Below are 11,292 nucleotides of genomic sequence, written 5' to 3' on the forward strand. Positions count from 1 at the left end.
TTGTTTCATTTCCTTAATATGATCCGTGTTTCAAATTATATTATCGGGATAAACAAAATAATTTTCTGAAAAGCATATCTTCTGTCCTGTACTAAGGTCATATAAGTATCTTTGGTAAAAGGTCTATTGGATTCAATGCGACGATTGACTGTGGTTAGTTATTAATTAATCTGTACTTCTAAGTACGAGATGTACTTCTGATTATGAATGAATCGTACTGTATAATTTTGGACGAGACACTTAATTTTGTAGGGAAATTCAGTGTTCTTGTTTTGGCTTACATGACCGTGAAAACCTCGAAAATTCGTCTTTCCCCCTTTTACATAATAAACGGATTCACTAAATAAGTTTCTTTTTCTTGAATTGTAATCTAAGCCAACACTGCGGGTGTGTTTAAGCAAGGTTACAAGTAGCAGTATGTGAATCTTTCAGGTACATTTCCTTGCATTTGCTGTGTTTCTCTTTTCCTTTCTGAAATGAATGAGATATAGAAAAAAGAGAAATAGGTATGTTTATTTGTTTTTAAGTTTTTCCTCCAACGAAGACTCGTGGAGGGGAATAGAACCGCGTAAGGGGCTCCACCCGTGGACAGCACTTGTTTCAAGTCCGTGATTGCAAAATATAAGTCGTTGTTTATGTGAAGTATGTATGTTTTGGTTGGGCTTAGTGGAATCATAAAATTATAGGGATTAAATTATTTTTTTCAAGCATCAGTTTGTAGAAATAGCGTGCAATACAATATATTTACCATACGTTTTATAAAACTCGCACTCTCGCTGTTAGTATATACCAGCGCAAACAATGTCAGACGACGTCGAAAACGAACTCGTTGATGATTTATCGACAGTTCAATTTTCTGAGAATAATGACGAGGAGTTAACTTTCTTTACGAGTATAGACGATGCCACGAAAGAATGGCTAAATTCGTTGGAACATATATGGTCCTCGTGTATGTACAATTTATATTGTAATTGTGAGACAGTAATTCTCTGTTATTAATCCATGTGTCACATGTTTTTCCAGGGAAAAAGTGCGATGGAGTTTGCAAAACATTGACGGATTATTTCGATAGTGCACCAAATCCATATTTAAGCACATTACGAATATTAGTAAACACGTCAGATTTCAAACATATAAAATCAAATTCGTCCTTGGCAAAGACAGGTTTTATTTTTTATAAAGTTGATATGATATTAAGAGACTGTAGATTTTTGTGCGAGTTAATATTTTTACAAAGAAACAATATTTTGATGAAAATTTCTTTTATTCTATAGATATTATAAAGTGCGCTTTACTTCAAATACTTTACATATTTTTTTATACTATGAGCATTCTACAATCTTTTCTGTATAAGAATTTCTTGTGAATGCATATTAACAGTGCAGGTAATATTAATGTAATATTAATTAATATGTGTATGTTCATGGATTACAGTGATTGAAGAATTCATGAAATGGTTGGAGCCAAGAAAAGACACTTATAAAGAGTTCTTAGCTCTAGATTTAAAGTTGGCAACATTTCGATTAATTATTAAACAGAATAACATGGAATTTATTAAGATGGTTACAACTACGTATGAATTAATAGAACATAAAGAAGAATTTATTGATGTAATAAAGGTATAATTGTTTGATAGCAATTTCAGTTCTTAGTAATGTTTTTCATTATTCTAGAATATAGTTTATATGTTTACAGCAAACAATTGATAAAAAGAAATATAAAGAAGCGGCACATTACACAATTATGTTGCAGTTACAAGAACACTTTTCAGATCCAGAATGTTTGTTGTTGCCACTAATTTTGCAAAATAAATACTTATGCGTAGAAGATTTTTTAGCTGGATATCCCGAATTGCAGAAGTCCATAGTCTTGTACTTGGATAATTTAATTGGACCTAACAATAACATTCAGCAAGTGCTGAACAATATAATTCAGTAAGTTTTAAAAGTTTATCAATAATATTTTAAACAAAATAATAATCTTGATGCATTGTAGAAAAAATAAAATACCAGAGATAAAGATTCATACAATGCAAACAAAACCTCTGAAAAAATTAATAGCACGTTTTGTAAAATTATATAATATTCCACCAGAATGTTGTCCCAATTTAAATAAAATACGGTGCGAAGGTGCTTTACACTTCCTCATACATAAGCGTTATGTGGATTGTAGTTTAAGTATGTTTATTTCTTAAATGATTTAAGTTGCAATTGGTATGTATAAAACTTTGATTTTTTAATCAAGGTGCAGCCAGTTGGAGGGAAATGGTAGAAGAAGCAGTAGGAAATGATAAAACACTGCAACTCGATATGATAAGAATGTTAGTTAATGCCAAAGATGCGACTGAAGCTCTATACTGGGCTAGGAAATTTGATATTCCTAAAGACCAATGGCCATGGGCTGTTACATATGAAGAAGAACGACTTGAAGGTGATAATTATGTGTATTTTACACAAATATTTTATATATCCATCCAATATGTGAAAAAATACTCAGATGTATTAGATAAATTGGAGCATATAATCAATGTTTTTAATATTGTAATTGTCTTTAATGTCACTGTTTGAATTACGTGTTGACTCATAAATTTTATTATAGGTATAAATAAAGGGGCTTCCACTAGCAAGATGAATGATTGGGAAGAAAATGAAGAATTCATGAATTATCACGAGTTAAAGTTATCGAGACAATGTATTAAAGTGGTAAATAATTCTCATAGTTTCGAAGAATTTCTTGATACTGGGTTGAAAGATGTCTCTATTGTTGGTATTGATTCAGAATGGAAACCTTGTTTTGGTAATATTTCAAATTAATAATTTAACACTTTTTGTTAGATTCTAATAAAAACTAATTATCCAATTAATTCTGTTTCTTAGGTACAAAACAAACAGAACTAGCTTTAATACAAATAGCTACTAAAACTAACGTATATATCATAGATGTAACTACAATAGGAAATCAATTGGATGATTTATGGGTTGAATTAGTCTCAACTCTATTTGAGAACAAAAGTATTTTAAAACTCGGTAAATGTCTTAATTTAATTAAATTACCTGTTGAATTTACATAATTCAAAATACTTTTAAATAATAAAAATTGACACAAAATAAAGTGTGATTACTATATCTATTTTCATAAATGTGCAATACAGGATTTGGTATAGCTCAAGATATGACAGTTTTACGTAGTAGTCTATCTGCATTATCGAAAGTAAAAACATGCGGAGAAGGATATATAGATATAGTTCATTTGTGGAGAAAATTAGTAGATGATTATAAATTTGTATTTCCACATGAAAGTAATGAGCATTTCGCCAAAAATAGTTTGAGTAAGCTCGTAGAACTTTGTCTTGGACAAAAATTAAATAAATCTGATCAATTCTCTAACTGGGAACAGAGACCACTGAGAGAGAGCCAAATTATCTATGCTGGTAGGGTAATTTTTTTTTATAATATATACGTTTACATGATCAAGTGTAATAATAATATATTGTTTTATCACAGCATTGGATGCATATTGTTTGTTGGAAATATATGAAACTTTAGAAAATCAGTGTCAACATTTGGATATACCATTCTTTGATGTTTGCATGGAGGTACAACATATTCGACAACAATCGCCAAAAAAGAACATAAGGAAGCCACAAAAAAAGGCAGGCTTTTATATACGTAGTGAATAATTTATTTATTACTTTGTTTACCTTCTTTATGTATGTATTATACCTAATACAGCCATACGTAATTAAATTTGAGGGTGAGAATAATGGTGGACAACAAAATTTTCAAAGAAATCCTGTATCCGAAAAATTTAGAAATGTTTGGAAGCCAAGGTTCCAAAATAAACATTCTTTTAACAAACTAACACAACCGACAGTTCCAGTGAGGCCCATTCGTTTAAGTCAACAGAATAGGTGTGTAAACACAACAAAACGTGTAGAACATGCAAATTATAAAAGTAATGATCAAGAACAGCGTCAACAAATAATGAAACATAAATACGTGCCTATGAATAAATGGCGTGTAGTTTGCGATTTCACGTTAGGTGGATTGGCAAGTAAACTACGACTGTGTGGATGTAATTGTATTCATCTAGCACTCGATCAGGGTGGAGAACAGTCTGCAAAAATCGCAATGCTTGAAAATAGGGTACTTTTAACACGTAACAAAGGATATTTAAAAGTAAGTTTATGACTTTAGAAGATTATTTGCTTGAAAATATTTAAAAAATAAACAGTTTTTGCAATTTTCCTCATATATAAAATTATTGCTATAATTTTTGTTTTATACATAATGATAAGTTTCTGTTTTTTGAAGAATTAAAACACTTGTTTTAGATATTATAAATATAGTATTTATTTATATAACTGTTGCACGTTTATTAATAATATATGGTAACTGAAATCACATCCAACTTTAGACAACGGTTTTAGACTCATTAAGGAAATGATCATTAGAAGTTGTAAATACAAAATTACAGGATTGTTTCACTTCAGCTTTGTTCTCAGCTTGATGTTAATGATAACATTTGACCAAGTATTAAATTTTTAACGTTAATATATAATGATAATTTTTGTTGAATGTTCGAATATTTTTGCAACGTTAAAACTGGATATGATTTCAGTTACCATTCGTTATAAAAAAAAATTTAAGCATTTCATAAATAAATATTATATTTATGACATCTGAAGCAAGTGATGATTGAATATTTAGTCACTATACATTGTTGTACCAATAAAATCGACTTACTAGTTTCAGAGAAATCATATCAACTAGCTTGAAACATTTTTAAGAAACACTTTTAAAAAAAACGCGTTTATTTAGTTTTATGTCAGGTTACTTTTATATCTATATGTTTAATAACTTAAAGCCTGCGTTACTTTGTTAACATTTTGTATATTTTATTCTTAAACATTGTTTTTAGAAAATGCTTTAGAACAGGCACAGGCAATCTTTACCCATAAATCTTATGAGGTATGATATATGTGGGGATTTCATTGAAGTGACAAGATTAGTAGATCAAAGTTTTTCCTGTATCTGCTCTAGAACTTTTAGCTAACTAACATAGAATACAAGAAAGTCTTGCCTTAATTTGGCAAAATAATATTGGCAGTTATTAATCATTTTAATTATGTTATACAGTTTGTAAAATATATACCTGCTGAAGAGTGTTATTTAGTGATGGCTGACACTCCTGAAGCACAGTTACGAGAAGTATTAACATATTTTAGAATTGTGATTACGGAAAGAGACATATTTAGTCGATGCCAAGTTTGTAATAGCAATGAATTTGCGAAAGTTCCAAAGTTATTAATGGACAAGCTTATTACAAGGTTTATTGAGAATTTTCTTTTTCTTAAAACTATGTGCTTTAACACTAAACGTACAGATACTTTACACCTACCTATTCTTACCGTGAGGGGTCATTTGACCCCTTATGAAATAAATGTTAATTTTTAGGAAAAAATTCCTGAAAATAATTTGCAACATAATTTCTAGTCACTTTGCTCATCTTCAAATATAGCATTTTCCCCGCCTGAACTCACTTCACTTATTTCTCAAATTCTTTTCAATACTGTCTCACTGACTGTGTGGACATATTCAAGGTTGCAGTAAAACACAAGATCAATTGAATGTAACAGAAATTGTTTGCTCCTTGTCGAACTTAATTTCTTGTAGGCTTTAATCTTTACTCTCTGACTTTCAATGTACGATTCTATTTCTATTTCGCTAATGGGAGGGAGTGTTGCTTGGGAATCCTCGATAAGACTTTCTTCTGTTTATGGATTATGTTATGTGGACCCGATATCGGGTTGTCCAAGTGCTCACGTCGAAACCAAACAAACATATCGGATTCAGAGAAATGAAATGTTAACTTGAGAAGCATATGTGAGTGTAGAACTAAGGTTTCAGTTGAAAAACTGCAGAAAAATACATAAGTTTCGTAGAGGTCAAATGACACCTCATGGTACGTAAGGTAGGTAAAGAATGTTTCTCGATAAGAAATAAACTACGAGAAAAACAGAAGAGGCAAAATTGAATAATTAGATGTAATAAGAATTGGTACGTTTAGTGTTAAATATAAGACAAAACAAATCACTAATAAGCTTATATCGGTTCTTTCAGTTATGTTAGACTAACACGTCAGAGTAACTATCGTGTTGTTTTAAACGGCTGTAACATAGATGAAACGAAAGGTTTGCGACAAAATGACTTTGTACAGAACAATATGCAACGTGAAGATCGTACATGGCTACTAAGTACGAATTCTGTGAACATTCAAATGTGTACAACGAAATATGGAACAAGAATACACATTGAGAAGGTACCAATAATTGTCCTAAGGAATGTACAACTTTTTTATGTCTGTGAACTATGTGGTAAGATTTATTGGAGTGGATCACATTTAGAACGTACACTAAATGATGTTATAAAAGACCTTATTGTTCCCGTGTGAGCTCCAATTATTTTTAAAATGTGATATATAGTGTCAGAGTCAGTACTCAAAGACTATAAAAGCACAAATCAAAAGTGTCTTTATTTATTGAACTTTGAGTCAGTGAAAACCGTTCCTATATGATATAGATTTATTACGTTTAAACCACTAAATCTGTTTTAAGAAGTTTTTTAATATCTTTCAAAATTTGTGTAATTAGAGCGTTGTCTTTTTTCATTTTTATTGTTATCAACTGTTACTCATATTAATTTCTAGAACTTCTCAAAAAGAGGGAATGAACTTTATATATAGTCAATTACAAAAATATCTGAACACTCATATGCATTTGATTGTTATACTACGTATTTTAAGTAATTGTGTAAAGAACAAAGAAAGTATTATGCTATGTTACAGTGTAGTTTCTATCTAATGAAAGTGAAAAATTAGTTTTATTTAATACATATTATTGTTTAAACGTTGATTAGGAAACAAAGGAATAACTAATTTTTATATTACAAAAATATTTGGATACCTAATATATATTTCCAATTCTTATGAAAGTATATGAATAATGTTTGCAAACTTGATTTAGACACATAATGTTTAATTATTTTTAATTTATGAAGAATGGGTAACGAGAATGTTTATATATTTACTTAAAGTATGGAACATGTAACAGAGTAGAAACTATATTGGTGTCCAAATATTTTTGTAAATGAATATAAACTTTGATGAAATATCTAAGTTAATATTATATATCAAATATAATACTTCATAACTATTTGCATTAATTATGAAAAAATAACATACTATGAACAGTGGAAATACAACTAAAGTCCACATATGGACCTAGGTTTATATGAACTTTTTCGTTGCTTTCGAGGTGTAGTATCAGTTGTAAAAATTTGTCACACAAATAGTGAATCACCCTTGTATATATATTTACATCTTTGTACACGCGTTTTCTTCTTACCACAAATGATTTTAAATAATAGAAAAAAAATATTTTACATTAAGCTAAAGCAGTATTTTAAGTTTTTCATTATTTAAAACTATTTTGTATAAAATTCTGGATTTAGTTTTTCATTGTAGTTTGTTTTTCTTTGGAAAAGTAAATATTATACATACCTTTCACAAAAGGTTCGTATTATAGATTCACGTAATAAAACATATGTTAAAATTATTTTTCTATTATTAAATAATATGGTACAGATACATTTACCGAAATGTGACATGTTTTATCATTGTTTATTTATTCTACGCCTGGATTGTATTCTAGGTCTGCAAGGTTCTTTCTTCCAAAAGGTGGTGGTCCGATTAATGTTTCTATGTCTTTATATGTTAAAGTTTCTTGTTTCTGTAGTGCTTCGGCCAACTATAAATTGATAAAAATTTGTTTTTTATTTATTATTTACTGAAGAAAATTTACACTTTTTACTGAACTGTAGTAAGTTAATCTTCCGAGAGTTCAAATCATGGAAACTTTCTTATAAGTCTACAATTTTCTTTATATATCTCATGATTATACTTACTATTACTAATTTATCTTTGTTATTTTGTAGTAACTTTTCTGTCGTTTTATATGCTTCGGTAATTATTCTTCGTACTTCTGCATCCATTAAGTTCCCCAATCTTTTGCTGTACGGTTTCTTAGTTTTCTAATTAATAAATTAAAGAAAAAATATAAATTTTAATTTAAAATATAAAATAGCAATTTCTGAAGTATAAATAGTAGCATGTATGTTACCACAGATGTTAATTCTTTGTCAAATGAAACTAAACCCACTGAAGGACTCATTCCACATTGCTGAACTTGGTGATATGCTAATTCTGTTACTTTCTTCAAATCACTCTTTGATCTGGTTGAAATTTTATTGAACATTATATTTTCTGCAACTCTACCACCTAATAGCACACACATACGTTCAGAAAGATGTTCCAAACTTTGAAGCTTTAGATTTAAGTCAGAATATTGAGAAAAACCCAAACGTTTATTTGTTCTCGGTACTACTGTTACTTTAATCAGAGGATTTACATGCTCCAATAACCAAGACGCCAATGCATGACCGGCTTCATGATAAACGACAACTTTTTTCTCAGGTGGTGTTAATGTACTAGATTTTTTTATTGTTCCACCTAATATTTTATCAATAGCGTACATAAGATCATTATTATCAACTTTCGTCTTTTGTTCACTTGCTGCATGTAATGCAGCTTCATTACAGACATTTGCTATTTCAGCACCTTTATAAAATATCATTGCGAATAAGTATATGAGGGGGAAAAAATTCAATTAAGCAATTGAACAGATAATTGAAGAGTTGAAGGAAAAACGATGACAGTCCAAATTTTTACTGTTTTCGAAAAAATTGGAAATTAAGTTTCATATGTTTTATGAAACATTTCATTCTTATTACATATCATTTTGGTTGAACTTAAAGTTCAAGATTCTATCGTTTTTTGGCACACTTCATCTTGTTGCTATTAACTTACTATTAGTGTTTACTTTAAGTATACATCCTTAACAGGTATTACGCCCTCAAAATTACGAATTGCAACATTCATGTCAAATCTATCAAAAGTGGACTCTCATTATCTTTCTTTCCAATTTTTTAGTTTTATACATACCACTGAAACCAGGGGTAAGATGGGCTAAATATTTAGCATATTGTAATGGTTTACCAATCAATGATAAAGATTGAAGATGATATTCAAAGATCTGTATTCTCTCTTCTAAAGTAGGAAAATCGATTAAAATATGTCTATCGAATCTACCACGTCTTAATAAAGCTTTATCTAGAACATCTGCTCTGTTTGTTGAAGCCAAAATAATAATATCTTCGGCTGTTGTCATTCCATCCATTTCCACTAAAAGTTGGTTTAACGTTCGTTCAGATTCACTATTGCTGAACTGGGTATATGATTCAGATCTTTTCTTGCCAATCGCATCAATTTCATCTATATAAATAATACTAGGAGCTCTGTAAAAATAAAAAACCCGAAATTACAGTGAGGTATTCACAAATGATGTTTGTGTTAATTTCTCTATATGCAATACAAAACTAACAAAACCTTTTTCTAGCTTCTGCAAATAAATGTCTTACGCGTGCAGCACCTAACCCACCTATTACTTCAATAAATTCAGATCCATTCATAGACAAGAATGGAACATTTGATTCAGTTGCAACTGCTTTAGCTAAAAGTGTTTTACCACATCCTGGTGGTCCCAATAATAAAGCTCCTGAAGATAAATTAAACATGTTGCAATAGAAACATATTATAAGCTTTTAAATTGTAGATATTTAAGATACCTTTAGGCACTTTAGCACCAAGCTTTTTATATCGTTCAGGATTTTTAAGGTAATCAACAAATTCCATAACTTCTACTTTGGCCTCTTTTAATCCAGCCACGTCCTTAAAACGAACGCCCTTGCCAGCAAAAGGATCGATCAATGTAAATTTTGCTTTTTTCAAATCGGTCAAAATATTAAATTTATTTTTTATTAGTGGATGACGCAAGAGCATGAAAAATGCACCCAGTAATATCAGTGTAGAGATCAACTCTGATATAGCCATCTCATCTTTCAGCTTAATGTATCTGATTGAAATTCCATCCTCTAAACATTATTGTAGTGAATTTTCACAGAAAAATGAAAGTATAAAATTTTAAATATCAATAATCATACCCATTTTAATGCCAATATGCTTTTCTATGGTCCTAATCTTTTCCTCTATATTTTTGATTTCAGGAATATCATAAAGATCAAGCTTACTAAACAACATTCTTCCTTTATATGTAGCACCTGCCTTTAGTACAACTTGTACATGGCTTGGATAAATCCTAATTTCTTGAATTTGCCCTTTTAGAAGTAGTTCGTTTATAAAATCATTCCAACTTATTCTGTCATTCTGTCAGTAGTAAAAATTCATAAAAACTTTACAAAAAAAGTATTTAAACCAATAATTATCTGTTTATGAACTTACCACAAAATCATCAGCTTGGAATAAAAATAAATAAGCCATGCATGAAAATATTACAAGCATCAACATTTTTACAACCACCATATCAAACTCATTGGATCTTTTTGGATCCTTATTAGAATCGTTAGGAGATTCATTTGAAGATTGTTGACGACTAATAGAAGTTGTACTAAAATTTCTTGCATTGCACAACTTTGGGAAATAGTCAATTTTACAAAATTGACTTTTCAAAAGTGACGATTGTATTCTGGTTAAATCCATATGCTTTTTCGCAAGCTAAAACAGTATTTTTGTGATTATTTCATGCAATCAATATAGGATTAATAAATAAAATAATTACCCGAGTTGATAGTGGAAGACATAACCTATTCGTTTTACTGTTAAAATTAGTATTTGTTGATATAGTATTGAATATTTCATGTTTGTATAAATTGTATTTAAATATGAATCCATAAAGATTTCGCAAAATGATATTTTGTCGTTTTGAACAAATTATGAAACTTTGCATGATCGTGTTACTCGATTCGAAATGACGTACATATACATATGTACATGCACTCGTTAACACATGCCAAACAGTGTACAACTCGTGGTTTGAAAATCCTTATAAATATATTCGCAAACTTTTAACAATTTAATGTAACAAATAGAGTCTAATTGCAGTTTTAATCCAATTTATTACAAATTTATTAGAAATTATTACAAATTTACTATAAATTATTAATTTTTATTACAAATTATCTAAGAACTTCTGAGTATACATATTTTTAAATAGGTATTTTCTTTAGAAGAGATTGGTAGCATACTTCCCATAAAAGAGTTCTATTTGAATTAGACCAATCATGATCAGTTATTTACGATAAGCGAACAAATTTTGGT

The 11,292-nt window shown here is 29.5% G+C and overlaps 3 protein-coding genes across 4 annotated transcripts in view; 2 read left to right on the forward strand and 1 right to left on the reverse strand.

The window, feature by feature from the left end:
* The window catches only part of LOC143430478 (uncharacterized), a 64,277-nt gene extending 60,816 nt beyond the window's left edge, over positions 1–3,461 (forward strand). Inside the window, exon 5 of the mRNA XM_076906788.1 lies at positions 3,435–3,461. The gene's annotated coding sequence lies outside the window, so the exon portion shown is untranslated. The remainder of the gene's footprint in view (positions 1–3,434) is intronic.
* Positions 509–6,527, forward strand: Nbr (exonuclease mut-7 homolog). Of its 2 annotated transcripts, XM_076906212.1 has the most exons (14): positions 510–949; positions 1,024–1,164; positions 1,435–1,619; positions 1,696–1,934; positions 1,996–2,177; positions 2,245–2,430; positions 2,599–2,796; positions 2,877–3,026; positions 3,152–3,430; positions 3,504–3,652; positions 3,732–3,861; positions 3,904–4,178; positions 5,139–5,329; positions 6,123–6,527. In XM_076906212.1, the coding sequence occupies exons 1-14, from the start codon at positions 802–804 to the stop codon at positions 6,451–6,453; spliced, it is 2,784 nt and encodes a 927-aa protein (XP_076762327.1). In that variant the 5' UTR covers positions 510–801; the 3' UTR covers positions 6,454–6,527. The 2 variants fall into 2 exon arrangements, with proteins under 2 accessions (XP_076762319.1, XP_076762327.1); XM_076906204.1 differs by having other exon boundaries at positions 509–949; positions 3,732–4,178.
* Positions 6,528–7,606: 1,079 nt separating this feature from the next.
* Spg7 (SPG7 matrix AAA peptidase subunit, paraplegin) lies at positions 7,607–10,970 on the reverse strand. The gene is made up of 9 exons (XM_076893838.1): positions 10,754–10,970; positions 10,417–10,689; positions 10,119–10,341; positions 9,744–10,049; positions 9,505–9,673; positions 9,061–9,413; positions 8,180–8,676; positions 7,965–8,090; positions 7,607–7,807 (listed from the first exon to the last, which is right to left on the reverse strand). The coding sequence occupies exons 1-9, from the start codon at positions 10,919–10,921 to the stop codon at positions 7,685–7,687; spliced, it is 2,238 nt and encodes a 745-aa protein (XP_076749953.1). The 5' UTR covers positions 10,922–10,970; the 3' UTR covers positions 7,607–7,684.
* Positions 10,971–11,292: the final 322 nt, after the last annotated feature.

The sequence above is a fragment of the Xylocopa sonorina genome, chromosome 1, assembly GCF_050948175.1.
Source record: "Xylocopa sonorina isolate GNS202 chromosome 1, iyXylSono1_principal, whole genome shotgun sequence".
Taxonomy (NCBI): domain Eukaryota; kingdom Metazoa; phylum Arthropoda; class Insecta; order Hymenoptera; family Apidae; genus Xylocopa; species Xylocopa sonorina.

Coding starts and splice junctions, on each gene's coding strand:
- Nbr (XM_076906204.1), top strand. CDS start 802: ATGTCAGACGACGTCGAAAACGAACTCGTTGATGATTTATCGACAGTT. Junction 1,165..1,434: donor TTCGTCCTTGGCAAAGACAG/GTTTTATTTTTT, acceptor CATGGATTACAG/TGATTGAAGAATTCATGAAA. Junction 3,027..3,151: donor CAAAAGTATTTTAAAACTCG/GTAAATGTCTTA, acceptor TGTGCAATACAG/GATTTGGTATAGCTCAAGAT.
- Spg7 (XM_076893838.1), bottom strand. CDS start 10,921: ATGCAAAGTTTCATAATTTGTTCAAAACGACAAAATATCATTTTGCGA. Junction 10,342..10,416: donor TCCAAGCTGATGATTTTGTG/GTAAGTTCATAA, acceptor TACTACTGACAG/AATGACAGAATAAGTTGGAA. Junction 8,677..9,060: donor TCTTACCCCTGGTTTCAGTG/GTATGTATAAAA, acceptor TATTTTATAAAG/GTGCTGAAATAGCAAATGTC.